Source organism: Ranitomeya variabilis, chromosome 3, assembly GCF_051348905.1.
Source record: "Ranitomeya variabilis isolate aRanVar5 chromosome 3, aRanVar5.hap1, whole genome shotgun sequence".
NCBI lineage: Eukaryota > Metazoa > Chordata > Amphibia > Anura > Dendrobatidae > Ranitomeya > Ranitomeya variabilis.
Window position 1 is genome coordinate 189,119,552 of NC_135234.1, and position 19,041 is coordinate 189,138,592.

The following is a 19,041-nucleotide window of genomic DNA, read 5'->3' on the forward strand; positions in this document are numbered from 1 at the left end:
CAGGAGGATACTCCATAAACAGATGGAAGAGACTAAGACATAGTCAGGTAATTTTCTGAGGTAAGAATACCAGAAGGATAGCGGATCAGAGCAGAAGGGATTAAACAGATGGATGGTCAGAACAAGGTTCAAGGTCAGGCAATGAAAGATCTATAGCAGAACACAAGGCACAGACAGACAAACAATACAGTAGCTGAATGTACGCCTGGCAGAGGTCTGGGACTTAAAGCCCAGTTAAGTAGCCTGGCAATTACCTGAGATAATGAACACATGAAAACGGCCATTGTCTTTCAGTCTCAGATTGGACAGCCGAGCTGTCAATCAAAACACTGACAACTCAGCAAGCTCCTGCACCTGACTGAATGACTGAGCTGCCAATCAAAGTACTGACAGCTTTAGCACGCCCCTGTACCAGATTGAACAGTTGAGCTGTCAGTAACTGAATCACAGATTCACTGAGAGATAGAACCATGACACCAATGGCTTCCAATATTAGTGACCACATTATCTATACACAACACAAGATCGGTGGTTACTTATAGTTATTGTATGTAGCAGAGAGGCTGCCAATTAAAAAATAGAGTAACTATGATGATGGCATGATGATGGCACCTGGAAGACAACTAAGGATATGGAAGCTAAAGGTTACAAAACACATATAAATGCTGTGCTAAATTTTGTGCCCACGTAGAATTGTCCTGCAACTCTGAAGACATAAAACATCTGTAAGATAGAACCTGCAGCATACAGTGCATGACTCATATTGTCTCTCTCTCTTCAATTAAGGCTTCTTTCACACTGGCGTCGGTACGGGGCCGTCGCCATGCGTTGGCCCGATGTACCGACGCACCTTGTGAAAATAATGAATAATGGGGGCAGCGGATGCAGTTTTTCAATGCATCCGCTGCCCTATTGTAATGTCCGGGGAGGAGGGGGCGGAGTTCCGGCCGCACATGCGTGGTCGGAAATGGCGGACACGACGCACAAAAAAAGTTACATGGAACTTTTTTGTGCCGACGATCCGCCAAAACACGACGCATCCGTCGCACGTCGCTAATGCAAGTCTATGGAGAAAAAACGCATCCTGCGGGCAACTTTGCAGAATGCGTTTTTTCTCCAAAACGACGCATTGCGACGTCCGCCAGACGACGCCAGTGTGAAAGAAGCCTAAACAAATTTATTTTAGCATTGGACAAAAATAGTTGAAACTGATCTCATAGTTGGACTGAAGAATAATATATGCAGAAAACAATTGTTGAAGAAATATGTCATATGTATTAAAAGCTATTATGGTATGGCAAAATTGAAGGATAAATTATTAAAATTAAATTATTAAAGACGATAGATATATGCAAAATAGAAATGTAATATGTAAAAAAGGGAAATGAAAGCAATAAAAAAGATATATTCATTGATTGCTAAAATTTGAGAGCTGTATGTGGAAGGGAAAATAGTATCATTGACAACAGCTAGCAAGGCATTTGGGATGAAACACATTCATGGATCCATTAATCAGTTTCTCTGAATAGCAAAACACCAAATTTGTGAAGCCTCAATATGTAAAAACCTTGGCCAGGTTTTATACCAGTAAGATTCTTCCTTGTGATTAGTGTTGAGCGATACCGTCCGATACTTGAAAGTATCGGTATCGGAAAGTATCGGCTGATACCGGCAAAGTATCGGATCTAATCCGATACCGATACCCGATACCAATACAAGTCAATGGGACTCAAGTATCGGACGGTATTCCTGATGGAACCATATTAATGTGTAAAATAAAGAATTAAAATAAAAAATATTGCTATACTCACCTCACCGACGCAGCCTGGACCTCACCGAGGGAACCGGCAGCGTTGTTTGCTTAAAATGCGCGCTTTTACTTCCTTCCGCGACGTCACGGCTTGTGATTGGTCACGTGCCGCCCATGTGGCCGCGACGCGACCAATCACAGCAAGCCGTGACGTAATTTTCAGGTCCTCAATGCCTAATTCTAGGCATTCAGGAATTTAAAATTACGTTCCGGCTTGTGATTGGTCGCGTCGCAGTCACATGGGTGATGCGACCAATCACAAGCCGTGACGTCACGGGAGGCAGGAGACGCGCGCATTTTTTAAATTACGTCACGGCTTGTGATTGGTTGCGTGCCGCCCATGTGACCGCGACGCGACCAATCACAGCAAGCCGTGACGTAATTTCAGGTCCTGATGCCTATTTCTGCATTGAGGACCTGAAATTACGTCACGGCTTGCTGTGATTGGTCGCGTCGCGGTCACATGGGCGGCACGCAACCAATCACAAGCCGTGACGTAATTTTAAAAATGCGCGCGTCTCCTGCCTCCCGTGACGTCACGGCTTGTGATTGGTCGCGTCGCCCATGTGACCGCGACGCGACCAATCACAAGCCGGAACGTAATTTTAAAATCCTGAATGCCTAGAATTAAGCTTCCAGGACCTCAAAATTACGTCACGGCTTGCTGTGATTGGTCGCGTCGCAGCCGCATGGGCGGCACGCGACCAATCAGAAGCCGTGACGTCGCGGGAGGCAGGAAACGCGCGCATTTTAAGCAAACAACGCTGCCGGTTCCCTCGGTGAGGTCCAGGCTGCGTCGGAGAGGTGAGTATAGCAATTTTTTTTATTTGAATTCTTTATTTTACACATTAATGTTGTATTTTACACATTAATGTTGTTTCGATACCGATACCCGATACCACAAAAGTATCGGATCTTGGTATCGGAATTCCGATACCCGCAAGTATCGGCAGATACCCGATACTTGCGGTATCGGAATGCTCAACACTACTTGTGATTTCTGTCTAGTAAACCCTATCACAGCATTTCCCAAAGGGCGTCATGATGGAAAGCTTCACATTAAGTGGGTTTACTTTCAGCTGAAGTCTGCCCCATGCTTGGTATGGGGTAGACAAAACATCCAACAGTTCCGAGCCATTTAATATTCTATATAACTTCACACTGAGAAAAATGTAATGCAGATGATGGTAAATGTGTCCCACATTTGACAATTGTGTGTGTATGTACATTGTGCTTATTGCTATAGTGGTGAGTGAATGAACCATCCCGACTTTACAATCTACATTTTAAGATAAACAATCCCTTTAAATAGTAATAGTGTTAACACAACAATAATAAAGCAAAGCAGGAAGCTAGGATTAATGGAACATTACAGGTAAACCTGATGTATTAGGTTGTGCCTACAGCAGGTGTTAATAGGTTGGGATGTGACATTGGTTATTTCTCTTGGTGCCCTTTATTTGTATTTTTTTGGGGGTGTTTTTATTTTAGAGAAACCAAGAAAGTAGCTTTTTATTTCCTGATTATGAATTATCATCAACATATTCTGCAAGGCTGTACAGAGATAATTATTCAATGATCACAATCACATTTTTGTTGTCTTAGCACACTGACATTATAGAAATAATAAGCATCCTAGCAATAAAACAATACAAATATTGAGGAAAGCCACACAATCACAAGAGAACAGTCAATTTCTACGCAGATGTTAATCTTGGTCAGATTCAAACCCAATACTAAGAGGAGACAGTGCTAACCACTGAGCCACCATGCTTGCAAACATATCATTTTAAGACAGCTCTTTGACCAAGCATAACAAATCTTCTTGCATCAGCTATCAACCACCTAGATGGTAAAAAACAAATGATTCTTATTAGGGATGAGTGGACCCACGGAAGTTCGATTTCTGGTACTCGATGCAAAATGTATTCCAAAGTTCGGTTAAGGTACCAAAACTGTACTTAAATTTGAACTAGAACCGGAACCCCATTGAAAAAATGGGGACCCAAACGTTGAGTTTGTCTCTCTCTCTCTCCCTCCCTCTGTCCTCCTGGAATTCCGAATGCTGCAATGGATTTCCTGAAGAACTAACTGTCCGGTACGAATCTGGAACTTTTACGTTCGTGTTAGCTCTTCTCTAATCCTTATGATATATTTTTCTTGTATCGATGCCCCTTTTATTGGTGTCAACAAAGACCAATACAATTATTTTTACATGGCAGCAACTAAAAAGAATAACTGTATATTATACAGTCATGGTCGAAATAGTTGGCATATTTATTTCCTTTGTGTGTATTTGAGCAACACAAAAAAAAAGGCAAATTGAACATAATTTCACACAAAAAAACAAAATGGGCAGAACAAAATTGTTGGCACCTTTCCAAAATTGTGGGTAAACAACTTTGTTTCAAGCATGTGATGCTCGTTCAAACTCACCTATGGAAAGTAACAGGTGTGGACAATGTAAAAATCACACCTGAAACTTGGAAAAAAAGAGGAGAATTTGACTCAATCTTTAGGCCAGTTTCACACATCAGTGGCTCCGGTATGTGAGGTGACAGTTTCCTCACGTACCGGAGACACTGACACACGAAGACCCATTAAAATCAATGCATCTGTGCAGATGTCATTGATTTTTTGCGGACCGTGTCTCCGTGTGCCAAACACGGAGACATGTCAGTGTTCGTGGGAGCGCACGTATTACACGGACCCATTAAAGTCAATGGGTCCGTGTAAAACACGTACCACACACGGACGGTCTCCGTGTGCAGTCCCTGTGCCGTGCAGGAGACAGCGCTACAGTAAGCGCTGTCCCCCCCACATGGTGCTGAAGCCGCCATTCATATCTTCCCTGCAGCAGCGTTTGCTGCATAGAAGATATGAATAATAGTGTTTAAAAGAAAGATCTATCTGTCCCCCGCTCTCCCACACCCTGTGCGCCCCCCCGCTGTTCTGAAAATACTCACCCACCTCCCTCGCATTGTCCTGTCCTGGCCGCACCTTCTACTGTATGCGGTCACGTGGGGCCGCCGATTAGAGTCATGAATATGTGGCTCCACCTCCCATAGGGGTGGAGCCACCTATTCATGACTGTAAATGAGCGGCCCCACGTGACCGCATACAGTAGAAGGTGCGGCCAGGACAGGAAGGAGCGACAGCCAATGAGGGAGGCGGGTGAGTATTTTCAGAACAGCGGGGGGGCGCACAGGGGGTGGGGGTGCGCACAGGGGGTGGGAGGGCGGGGGACAGATAGATCTTTCTTTTAAACACTATTATTCATATCTTCTATGCAGCAAACGCTGCTGCAGGGAAGATATGAATCGCGGATTCAGCACCAGATGCTGATACATGTGGTACCCAGCACGGTGCCTGTGGTACCCAGTGGGCACACGGGTGGCACACGTGTGCCACACTGATGTACACCAGAAACGTAGGGGCACACGGACACGGATAATTCTGGTACCGATTGTTTCCGGTACTGGAATTATCTGGGCGTGTGAGACTGACTTTACACTGTATGTCTGTGTGTTCTACATTAGGCATGGGGAACAAAAAGAGGACAAGAGAACTGTCTGAGGACTTGAGAATAAAAATTGCTGAACAATATCAACAATCTCAATGTTACTAGTCCATCTCCAGAGATCTTAATTTTCCTTTGTCAATGGTGCACGACATAATCAAAACATTTACAACCCTGAAACAATTGCAAGGGTGCCAACACTTTTGCCATGACTGTACATAGAAGGAGATGTTGTCCACAGCAGGAGCTGCGGATAATTAGACTCATATAATATAATTAGACTCATCATTTAGAATGTCCATTTGCCTTCAAATTGACAGCTTACATGGGGTGCTGAGATTCTGACTTCAGCAATTTAACATTCATGATCCGCCATGAAATTGAAAGAACTGGAAAACCCTTCAATAGTGCTTATGGCTAGTGCTTTACCTGGGACAGCTCATATAGATGACAAAAATGCTGTTGGCTAGTATTTTGAGGAATGGCAGGGCTATAAGTTTTTAAGAAAAATATAAGGGCCCTTGTTAGCTTGTCAAGGCCTTGAGCATCAATGTCATTTATTGAATTTTCTAGACTACTAAGAAGGTGAAATTCATTCAATTCTGTGAAATGTTTTTCCTTTTTAATAATTTCATATTTTGCACCAATTTCTCCTACTGTTTTACTTCAGTCAATATCTACTTAACATTTTCACTGCAAGACATGGCCAGCCTTTGGTTTAAAGAATAAAAAAGGGCACGCCACATTTATATGTAAGCTATTATTTAACTGAAAATGACATTAAAGTATGACTTATAGTGACAGGTCCATCTAATGATGCAACCACTTGAGGATTTGTAGAAAAATCACCATTTGGGGTATATTGAATACTAGAGGGCAGAGCCCTGTAAGAAATTGTCAGATGGTTTATGAAGGTAGCTGAATTAAATTATAGTGTACAGAATATGGCGTGGTCTTCATAACCTTCACTTTTTAATCTAAGATGTGCACTTTTCTCCAGTTCTATGTCTACTAAGGGCAAGCACCCTTATAAATTTCACACATACCCCTAATTTTGACCTTTAGGCCTGAGTCACATTACCGTAGAATGTGGCCGAGTGCTATGTGAGAAACCATTGAATAGCACTCGGCCCAGCGTTAAACTATGGGGCAGCTTACATCACCGTATTTTTTCTCAGGCGTATTCGACGTGCATGTAAAATCACAGCATGTTGCGATCAAAGACTCGCCAGTGAAAGCGAAAAACTCTGACGCCACACGGACCATGTGAGTGCTATCTGATTTTTACGCACCGATGTCCTTTGAAAAACTGGCAATTCATCTGGCGAGTACAGTAAAACCACAAAGTGACAGGTTAGACTAGAATAGATAGAATAGATATATAAAACTAGAGTAGATAAATAAATAAAGATGTCAGTGAAGAAATATAAAGAAGTCAATGTCTCTGCTCGATGGCAGGCTGTATGGTCACATCATGCAACCATGCAGCCTGCCATTTAGATGTAGCAGAGCTAGACCCATCGTGGGACAGATGGATTATCATCTATGTGGAAAGGTGAGGAATATGGTTGTTTGTTATTTTTAACTCCTTTGTAAAAGACAAAGGCGTCAGTGGAATGGGTGATGCCATAAGTATGGTTTAATTAAGATTTATTAAAGGAGTCTCTGTCATTCTTTCACTTAAAGGACTTTATTCTGTGTGTGTGTTTTTATACGATTTGACTATAGGGTTAGTAATGGGTGCATCTTATTGACGCCTCTCCATTACTAACTTCTGGGCTTGATGTCACCTGACATTACAAAGGTGACATCAACCCCTCTAACTATCACCCCACTTGACACCGCTACAGGGCAAGTGGGAAGAGTGAGGCCAAGTGTTAGAATTGGCACATCTTAGAGATGCACTTTTCCAGGGCAGCTTAGTGCTGAACTTTTTAGCCTGTGGGGAGGGGACTTATCCATGGCCCCTTCCTAGGCTATTAATATCAGCCCACAGCTGTCTGCATAGCCTTAGCTGGTTATTAATTATATGGGGACCCTAAGTCATTTTTTTAGTGTCCCCCATTTTCATAGCCAGTAAAGGCTAAGTATACAGCTGTGAGCTAATAGTAATAGCTGTACTAGTAATAGTTAAGAAAATAACGAGGGAGCCCACACCATTTTTTTCAGAAAAATAATATTTTATTAAATAAACATATGTACAGTAAGCTGCACACACACTGTACTAATTGTATTTGGCAGTGACATCTGTATATCTACTTATTCTATGTGTATTTACTGTATGTAATTCATCTCTTCTATCCTGTGGACTCCTGCTGTGATTTTATACTACGGGGCTGCTGAATTGCTGGCTTTTCCTCTATCTATGTAATATCTATACATATACAGTATATATATGTATGTCACTGACATCTATATATGTATTCTATGTGTATTTACCTAATCTATCTATTCTATTTTAACCTGTCATGCTGTGATTTACTGTACATGGCAGATGCATTGCCAGCTTTTATTCTATCTATCTATGAAATATTTGTTTTTGTTGGTCACTTTACCCACTCAGCAAATCTCCAATGAAACAACTCACTCAACGTCTGGTTGAGAGCTTATTTCTAGCTATTTCTACTGAGTTAATATGAAACCACAAAGTAACGACCTGCAGGGATTGGGTAAGTGTTGGAGTAGAATCAAATTTAGGAGCTCACCCTAAGGCTGGCGTCACACTAGCTGTATTTGGTCATTATTTTACATCAGTATTTGTAAGCCAAAACCAGGAGTGGGTGATAAATACAGAAGTGGTGCATATGTTTCTATTATACTTTTCCTCTAATTGTTCCCCTCCTGGTTTTGGCTTACAAATACTGATGTAAAATACTGACCAAATACTGCTAGTGTGACAGCAGCCTGAGTGTGTAAAGTACATATTTTATCTGAGAATATCAAAAATGGAAAATCTGTTTGACTGATTGACAGATGAAGATCTGTCCCCCTAGCTACACAACATATTCTGGGAAGTGTCAACATGGGAAGTAGCTTCAGCCAAATTGATGCTGCCCATAGTATAATCCATGAAGAAGGAAGATGTTAGGTTACCAGAATGTTTTGAATGATTAGACTTTACTCTAATGGTGACATCATGAAGCTGCTGCTCTCACCTGCCCATGTGGGTCCTTGCCAGATGGGGCAGATTTACCTCTTTAATCTTCTACCTAACACTGGGGAACTCTGTCTGAAAACTGTTAAACCTCATACAAAGAGTAGGCTATTTACTTTTTGAAATTTGAACTATTAAATTATACATTCATAATCATTACTCAGGGTTAATTTATAATCAGAGAACTATTATTGCATGTTGGTATTTTTTTGGCGCCCTTGTCATCAATATTACATTGATTTTGTTGGAGTAAGTACTCCAATCTCCATAGGTGAGTGGAGAGATTTCAGTATTTAGTCCTATCATTACATACAGTTGCAGTTTCAGTGTTTGTCTACTAATTCAGATATAAATTTCTAATATCTTGCTTAATAATCTGCATACAATTTTTCCTACTGTAAGTTACAAAACGTACAGACATTTTTGAGATGTTAACCATTTCAAAGCAGAAGCTTGGTTGAAGTCAAGGTATCCGCCACCATAATCATTTACAGAAAGTAGAAAAAACAATTAAAATAAAAAATCAGAAAATAAAAACAGGCTAGAAAAAATATGTTTCACTCTCTGGTTGTAAATATTAAAAACAATAAAGATGGTATATTTCCTTGAAACTATTGGAAGAGACCTAAAACAAGCTTGTGATGCATGGAAATACAGTCTTAGGCCTGTTTCACATGTCCTGTTATTTCCGGTACCAGAAAAAACAGTATCAGAGATATCAGTGTCCGTATGTGTCATACTTGTGGCATACCTGTAGCACACCTGTGTCAACCATGTGCTGCCCATTTGACGCATCAGTACCACACAAACCGGCGCCAGGGAAGCAGTGGTACAGTTAGTGCTGTTACCTGGTGTCGTGTGCTGAAGACCACTCGCATCATTCTCCCCTGCTCGCACTGCGATCAGCGTGAGCATGGGAGAATGTCGTGTTATATTAAACTGATAATAACAAGAGCAGGGGAGAATGATGAGAGCAGCCTTCAGCACCTGGCGCTGAGGAACAGCGCTAACTGTACTGCTGATTACCAGGCGCCGGTACATGTCACATTGATGGCACACGGATGTTATCCGTGTATCATCAGTGTGCACCTGTGTGGGACGTTTTGCAGACCGTGCTGCTGTTAAAAAATGGACATGTTAGCGTGTTTTACCCATGGATACATGGCTTGTGGAAGCACACTGACATGTGCACATACCCATTCACTTGAAAGGGTCTACGTGTGTAAGCGCCAGCACACGTACCAGACACACTGACATCTGAAAGAGCCCTCATATATATCACATGACTACTCAAATGATCACCCAGAATGGCTCACAAATCCTGTAGAACACACAAAGAGGTTGGAAACTGCATGAAGAGGACAAAAATACATACAGTAGATTCCAAAATGTTTGGTATGCATTGATAGTGCAATGAAACAAATTCCTCCACCAGAAAATGACAAGTGCATTGTACATACCTGAATGGATTCTGTGGTGTGTAGATGCAGCGGCTATACGTCCCCATAGGGTTAAAAGGCAGAGGGTGAGAATCAATACCCATCTGATGAAGCTTTGAATCTCTCTTTTACCCATTCTGAAAAAACAATAACAATAATTACTCATTTGCCATCTTAAAATTGCCCATGCAAAGATTGGAAATAGGGTATGTGCACACAATGTCTTTTTCAGACAGGTCTGCTCCAAAAGCTATTTCACAAAGTGCGCAATGAAATGGACACATGCATTTCTATTTAAAAAGGACTTCTTGTTCATATATTCAGGGTTTTGAGGGGATTTTAATCTCTTTGCAATTCAAAATAAGCCAAATGACCAAAAGAAATGGCCCACCATTCTTCAGTCATTAGTTATTTTTCCTTTTGAAGATGCTTGTTACGTTACAAAACAGTCAAAGAGAAGACTCAAAAGACTCCCAGGAAACAACCAGGCATCTTTTTTAGTGTTTTCCCAACTATTTCACTTCAAAAACAGCTCATGTTTTCTTTGTTGTTGAAATATGAATAAAAAATGACTGGAAAAAGTCAACACAAAAGTCAACCTAAGCAAAACATAAAAACGATTTAAAAAAATGCAGGCAGTGAAAAATGACGACAAGAGCTCAGGAAAAGACTTAAAAGATGCTACAGGACAAAAAATGCCAATGTGTCTCAAAGCGTCTTCCTCTTCGTTCGCCCATGTATAAAAGATGTCATGTGCGCATACCCTAAAAGGTTTCCATGCCCTAACAGTTTTATAAAACTAAAGATGTTTTTTGCTTAATAAAAAGCTAAGGAGCATTTTACTTTTCTAAGATAATATTACACCATTTTGGAGATCCTTGCTTCATGTCCGGGAACTGCAATATTCTTGTTCTCATTTGGAGGCTGAAATCCATACAGGACCAATACTTCTGACAGTCAAGAGTTTGGCAAAGTTGTAAGAAGACTAATGAATCCTCTGTGACCTAAAATGACTGAAAACCACACTGCTACATTGTAGCAAACCGTAAGGAGATGAGAGAGGTGTTGTTGTGATGTAATTAGCTCTTACAAGATATATTGGATTGAATTGCAAAAGTTTTATTATCCAAAAGCAACAGAAATCTTGAATATCTTGAATATCTGAGGAACTGAGTTGTTGCTAAACTTTGTCTTCTCTAATTTGTTAACGTAATGAAAAAAATAAAAAAGCTTTTAACCCCTTAATCCCATATGTGGTACTATCCCATCAAGGTGACCTGGGACTTAATTCCCAGTTAGTACGTCATATGCGATCGGCCGCACTCACGGGGGGAGCGCGGCTGATCGCAGCCAGGTGTCAGCTGACTATCTCAGCTGACATCCGGCACTATGTGCCAGGAGTAGTCATGGACCGCCCCGGCACATTAACCCCCGGCACACTGCGATCAAACATGATCGCAGTGTTCCGGCGGTATAGGGAAGCATCGCGCAGGGAGGGGGCTCCCTGCATGCTTCCCTGAGACCCCCGGAGCAACGCGATGTAATCGCGTTGCTCCGAGGGTCTCTTACCTCCTCCTCCCTGCAGCAGGCCCGGATCCAAGATGGCCGCGGCATCCGGGTCCTGCAGGGAGGTGGCTTCAAAGTGCGATCTTACACTATAACATCATGCCCCCCCCCCCCCCCCGGGGCAATGTTATGGTGTAAAAAAAAAATTCACATGTGTAAAAAAAAAAAATTCCAAAAAAAATGCAAAAAATATATATATATTGTTCCTATAAATACATTTCTTTATCTAAATAATAAAAAAACAATAAAAGTACACATATTTAGTATCGCCGCGTCTGTCACGACCCGACCTATAAAACTGTCCCACTAGTTAACCCCTTCAGTGAGCACCGTAAAAAAAAAAAAACGACGCAAAAAACAACGCTTTATTATCATACTGCCAAATAAAAAGTGGAATAATACGCGAACAAAAAGACGGATATACAGTGGGGCAAAAAAGTATTTAGTCAGTCAGCAATAGTGCAAGTTCCACCACTTAAAAAGATGAGAGGCGTCTGTAATTTATATCATAGGTAGACCTCAACTATGGGAGACAAACTGAGAAAAAAAAATCCAGAAAATCACATTGTCTGTTTTTTTTATCATTTTATTTGCATATTATGGTGGAAAATAAGTATTTGGTCAGAAACAAAATTTCATCTCAATACTTTGTAATATATCCTTTGTTGGCAATGACAGAGGTCAAACGTTTTCTGTAAGTCTTCACAAGGTTGCCACACACTGTTGTTGGTATGTTGGCCCATTCCTCCATGCAGATCTCCTCTAGAGCAGTGATGTTTTTGGCTTTTCGCTTGGCAACACGGACTTTCAACTCCCTCCAAAGGTTTTCTATAGGGTTGAGATCTGGAGACTGGCTAGGCCACTCCAGGACCTTGAAATGCTTCTTACGAAGCCACTCCTTCGTTGCCCTGGCGGTGTGCTTTGGATCATTGTCATGTTGAAAGACCCAGCCACGTTTCATCTTCAATGCCCTTGCTGATGGAAGGAGGTTTGCACTCAAAATCTCACGATACATGGCCCCATTCATTCTTTCATGTACCCGGATCAGTCGTCCTGGCCCCTTTGCAGAGAAACAGCCCCAAAGCATGATGTTTCCACCACCATGCTTTACAGTAGGTATGGTGTTTGATGGATGCAACTCAGTATTCTTTTTCCTCCAAACACGACAAGTTGTGTTTCTACCAAACAGTTCCAGTTTGGTTTCATCAGACCATAGGACATTCTCCCAAAACTCCTCTGGATCATCCAAATGCTCTCTAGCAAACTTCAGACGGGCCCGGACATGTACTGGCTTAAGCAGTGGGACACGTCTGGCACTGCAGGATCTGAGTCCATGGTGGCGTAGTGTGTTACTTATGGTAGGCCTTTTTACATTGGTCCCAGCTCTCTGCAGTTCATTCACTAGGTCCCCCCGCGTGGTTCTGGGATTTTTGCTCACCGTTCTTGTGATCATTCTGACCCCACGGGGTGGGATTTTGCGTGGAGCCCCAGATCGAGGGAGATTATCAGTGGTCTTGAATGTCTTCCATTTTCTAATTATTGCTCCCACTGTTGATTTCTTCACTCCAAGCTGGTTGGCTATTGCAGATTCAGTCTTCCCAGCCTGGTGCAGGGCTACAATTTTGTTTCTGGTGTCCTTTGACAGCTCTTTGGTCTTCACCATAGTGGAGTTTGGAGTCAGACTGTTTGAGGGTGTGCACAGGTGTCTCTTTATACTGATAACAAGTTTAAACAGGTGCCATTACTACAGGTAATGAGTGGAGGAAAGAGGAGACTCTTAAAGAAGAAGTTACAGGTCTGTGAGAGCCAGAAATCTTGATTGTTTGTTTCTGACCAAATACTTATTTTCCACCATAATATGCAAATAAAATGATAAAAAAACAGACAATGTGATTTTCTGGATTTTTTTTTCTCAGTTTGTCTCCCATAGTTGAGGTCTACCTATGATGTAAATTACAGACGCCTCTCATCTTTTTAAGTGGTGGAACTTGCACTATTGCTGACTGACTAAATACTTTTTTGCCCCACTGTAAATAACAATGGTGCTGCTGACAATGTCATCTTGTCCTGCAAAAAACGAGCTGCCATACAGCATCATCAAAGAAAAAATAAAAAAGTTATAGTCCTCAGAATAAAGCGATGCAAAAATAATTATTTTTTCTACAAAATAGTTTTTATCGTATAAAAGCACCAAACATAAAAAAATGATATGAATGAGGTATCGCTGTAATTTTACTGACCCGAAGAATATAACTGCTTTATCCATTTTACCAAACGCGGAATGGTATAAACGCCTCCCCCAAAATAAATTTATGAATAGCTGATTGTTGGTCATTCTGCCTCACAAAAATCGGAATAAAAAGCGATCAAAAAATGTCACGTGCCCGAAAATGTTACAAATAAAAACGTCAACTCATCCTGCAAAAAACAAGACCTCACATGACTCTGTGGACCAAAATATGGAAAAATTATAGCTCTCAAAATGTTGTAATGCAAAAATATTTTTTGCAATAAAAAGCGTCTTTCAGTGTGTGACGGCTGTCAATCATAAAAATCCGCTAAAAAACCTGGTATAAAAGTAAATCAAACCCCCCTTCATCACCCCCTTAGTTAGCGAAAAATTAAAAAATTAAAAAAATGTATTTATTTCCATTTTCCCATTAGGGTTAGGGTTAGGGCTAGGGTTAGGGCTAGGGTTAGGGCTAGGGTTAGGGTTAGGGCTAGGGTTAGGGCTAGGGTTAGGTTTGGGGCTAGGGTTGGAGCTAAAGTTGGGGTTAGGGTTGGGGCTAAAGTTAGGGTTAGGGTTGGGGCTAAAGTTAGGGTTAGGGTTTGGATTACATTTACAGTTGGGATTAGGGTTGGGATTAGAGTTAGGGGTGTGTCAGGGTTAGGGGTGTGGTTAGGGTTACCGTTGAGATTAGGGTTAGGGGTGTGTTTGGATTAGGGTTTCAGGTAGAATTGGGGAGTTTCCACTGTTAAGGCACATCAGGGGCTCTCCAAACGCGTCCGATCTCAATTCCAGCCAATTCTGCGTTGAAAAAGTAAAACAGTGCTCCTTCCGTTCCGAGCTCTCCCGTGCGCCCAAACAGGGGTTTACCCCAACATATGGGGTATCAGCGTACTCGGGACAAATTGGACAACAACTTTTGGGGTCCAAGTTATCTTGTTATCCTTGGGAAAATAAAAATTTGGGGGGTTAAAATCATTTTTGTGGGAAAAAAAAGGATTTTTTATTTTCACGGCTCTGCGTTGTAAACTGTAGTGAAACACTTGGTGGTTCAAAGTTCTCACAACACATCTAGATAAGTTCCTTGGGAGGTCTAGTTTCCAATATGGGGTCACTTGTGGGGGTTTCTACTGTTTGGGTACATCAGGGGTTCTGCAAATGCAACGTGACGCCTGCAGACCAATCCATCTAAGTCTGCATTCCAAATGGCACTCCTTCCCTTCTGAGCTCTGCCATGTGCCCAAACAGTGGTTCCCCCCCATACGGGGCATCAGCATACTCAGGACAAACTGTACAACAACTTTTGTGGTCCAATTTATCCTGTTACCCTTGTGAAAATACAAAACTGGGGGCTAAAAAATCATTTTTGTGAAAAAAAAAATTATTTTCACGGCTCTGCGTTATAAACTGTAGTGAAACACTTGGGGGTTCAAAGCTCTCAAAACACATCTAGATAAGTTCCTTAGGGGGTCTACTTTCCAAAATGGTGTCACTTGTGGGGGGTTTAATGTTTAGTCACATCAGGGGCTCTCCAAACGCGACATGGTGTCCCATCTCAATTCCAGTCAATTTTACATTGAAAAGTCAATCGGCGCTCCTTCCCTTCCAAGTTCTGCCATGCGCCCAAATAGTTGTTTACCCCCACATATGGGGCATCAGCGTACTCAGGACCAATGGCACAACAACTACAGGGGTCCAATTTCTTCTCTTACCCTTGGGAAAAGAAAAAATTGGGGGTGAAAAATCATTTTTGTGAACAAATATGATTTTTTATTTTTACGGCTCTGTATTATAAACTTCTGTGAAGCACTTGTTGGGTCAAAGTGCTCACCACACATCTATATAAGTTCCTTAAGGGGTCTACTTTCCAAAATGGTGTCACTTGTGGGGGTTTCAATGTTTAGGCACATCAGGGGCTCTCGAAACGCAACATGGCGTCCCATCTCAATTCCAGTCAATTTTGCATTGAAAAGTCAAATGGCGCTCCTTCCCTTCCGAGCTCTGCCATGCGCCCAAACAGTGCTTTACACCCACATATAGGGTATCAGCGTACTCAGGACAAATTGAACAACAACTTCTGTGGTCTAATTTCTTCTCTTACCCTTGGGAAAATAAAAAATTGGGGGCAAAAATATCATTTTTGTGAAAAAATATGATTTTTTTATTTTTACAGCTCTGCATTATAAACTTCTGTGAAGCACTTGGTGGGTCAAAGTGCTCACCACACATCTAGATAAGTTCCTTATGGGGTCTACTTTCCAAAATGGTGTCACTTGTGGGGGGTTTCAATGTTTACGCACATCAGGGGCTCTCCAAACGCAACATGGCGTCCCATCTCAATTCCAGTCAATTTTACATTGAAAAGCAAAATGGTGCTCCTTTCCTTCCTAGCTCTGCCATGTGCCCAAACAGTGGTTTACCCCCACATATGGGGTATCAGCGTACTCAGGACAAACTGTACAACAACAATTTGGGTCCATTTTCTCCTGATACCCTTGGTAAAATAAAACAAATTGGAGCTGAAATAAATTTTGTGTGAAAAAAAGTTAAATGTTCATTTTTATTTAAACATTCCAAAAATTCTTGTGAAACACCTGAAGAGGTAATAAACTTCTTGAATGTGGTTTTGAGCACCTTGAGGGGTGCAGTTTTTAGAATGGTGTCATTTTGGGGTATTTTCTATCATATAGACCCCTCAAAATGACTTCAAATGAGATGTGGTCCCTAAAAAAAATGGTGTTATAAAAATGAGAAATTTCTGGTCAACTTTTAACCCTTATAACTCCCTAACAAAAAAAAAATTTGGTTCCAAAATTGTGATTATGTAAAGTAGACATGTGGGAAATGTTACTTATTAAGTATTTTGCGTGACATATCTCTGTGATTTAAGGGCATAAAAATTTAAAGTTGGAAAATTGCAAAATTTTCACAATTTTTGCCAAATTTCAGTTTTTTTCACAAATAAACACAAGTTATATCAAAGAAATTTTACCACTATCATGAAGTACAATATGTCACGAGAAAAAAATGTCAGAAGCGCTAAGATCTGTTGAAGCGTTCCAGAGTTATAACCTCATAAAGGGACAATGGTCAGAATTGTAAAAATTGGCCCGGTCATTAACGTGCAAACCACCTTCGGTGCTTAAGGGGTTAAGGGTTAGGGCAAGCACACAAAGTTTTTAGGAGGTTTTGGAGCAGAAAGTGGAAACACTTCAAATACTCCTGAAAAAGTTTTGAGGTTCTGCTAACTGGCAATGTGCACACACAATCTTTTGCAAGCAAAATCCACCAGAAAAAGGACCAAAAAAACGTGGCAAAAATGGACATAGTGCCCACAAATGAAAAAATGACGCTGCTGTGCACATGTTCAATACTTCTTTCACCTTCTGGTGTAGCTGCTTCAGAAAAATGCTGCCTGTTTTCCCTGAAGCAGCCTCACCTGGGAAAAGTCGTAGTGGCATCTATAAGATGTAAACATACAAAAAAGCAGCACTGCGTAATCCTGTCCAAATGACAATGGTCAGCCTGTCAAAGATCTAAAAGGGCAAGTGCACGTGATGTTAGGCTCAAACCTATAAGCTGGTGTAGTTCAGTTTTGCCCTTTATTTCATCCTATAGCCAGGTACAAAGATGGCGCTGTGGTATGCGCAGGCGCGGTACATTATTCCCCTACATACGTCTTCTTTATGGTACTCTATTAACATCTTTTTTTCTACAGACTTAACTGTCCTATACCTACCTGTCATCCGGGTTTCTTGCCTGCGCTCTTTGGTCCTTCTTTATGCTTTTGTATCCACGGCTCTATTGCCCTGGTTTCAGCCAGTAACTAAGATGGTGATCGCGGTACGCGCATGGACCCGAGCTTTGCAGATGTTCTCAGATGGCATCCTGTGGGGAATACTGACGTCATGGAGTGTTTTCCTCCTTTCCCCTTCAGCGCTGGGACGGCCGGAAGTCACGTGTTGTGGTTCGGGGACCGCCCCACATGCGCGGCATAGAGCGACGCCACTCATTACTTGTTTATTATAAAAGCCCCTTCATTTTGGCAACCTCACACAAGCCTCCCGAGGAAGCTAATAAAAGCGAAACGTACATCGGGGCTACGTACCTTGCAGGTACCTTTTCCATATGGGTAAGCACCATAGATAGTATCGACCTTATGCACTTGGCACTTTACTGTGGGGCGGTAGCACATGGGTCTCTTGGCAACCAATTACACAATGTCTATTTACCTGTGGTAATGCCGTTTTTCCTGTGCTCCGCTGGTTGGACACTTGTCTGCATGCTATATGTGTCAGGTCCTTTGAAGTGAGGACTGATACCTCTTTGTTCTATACTTTCATTGGATTGCTTGGAACTTCTCTATGGTACCGCCATGGTTTCCTATTCTGTCATCACCAAGTTTCTATAACTCTACTGTGTTTTTATGATTTTTTGTATTCATCAATAAAATTATTTGTATCTATATTATGTACAATGTCAAATATTCTTTGGGGCGTCATACTCCGTTAGTCTTTATAGGTTCTATTGTTAATGGGAGTTGTCCTATGGTCCGGAAATTGTTTGGACATTTTTGGATGTTAATAGATGTCAATGATATGTCGGTTTTTGTTCAAACCTATAAGCTGTCAATTTTTTGCAATGTAATAAAAGATTTATTTATCTACTAATTGGAGTCCAGAGTTATAGACCAGGTGCACATGTTAAGTAGTTGATGATTTTTTACTCCAGCATTTGTTTGCCAAAACCATGAGTGGTACAGTCAAAGGGAAAGTCTACTAGAAACACGTGCCCCACTTCTACATTGTTCACTCATTACCGAGTTTGGCTTTCAAATACTGAAGTAAAAAAGTCACCAAATACTTAACGTGTGCACGTGGCCCTAAAGACACCATTAGTATGTGGCAGTTTCTGCTCAGAAGACTCTACAGAAAGACTATGTGCACATACTCATGGTGGAAATGTAGCACATGTTGGTTTTACATTTTTGTAACATTTAGGCCACGTGCACATATTGAGTATTTGATGAGGTTTTCACCTCAGTATTCCTAAGCCAAAATCAGGAGTGGGTGATAAATGCAGAAGTGGTGACGTGTTTCTATTATACTTTTCCTCTGATTGTTCCACTCCTGGTTTTGGCTTACAAATACTGATGTAACATACTGACCGCATACTGAACATAGCTTAAGGCCACGTGCACACGTTGAGTATTTGCTGATTTTTTTTACCTCAGTGGCAAAGTATATGCTAATTTCTCAAGATGAGCCTTTCGTGTGCTTTTTACGCGCATGCTTTACCTTAGTCAAAATCGCAGCATCTTACAGT

At 41.4% G+C, this 19,041-nt stretch overlaps 1 protein-coding gene across 1 annotated transcript in view; it reads right to left on the reverse strand.

The window, feature by feature from the left end:
• TAFA3 (TAFA chemokine like family member 3) overlaps positions 1–19,041 on the reverse strand; it is a 679,693-nt gene that overhangs the window by 348,188 nt on the left and 312,464 nt on the right. Inside the window, exon 2 of the mRNA XM_077294926.1 lies at positions 9,945–10,060. Within this exon, the coding sequence (XP_077151041.1) occupies positions 9,945–10,059 (115 nt within the window). The 5' untranslated portion in view covers position 10,060. The remainder of the gene's footprint in view (positions 1–9,944; positions 10,061–19,041) is intronic.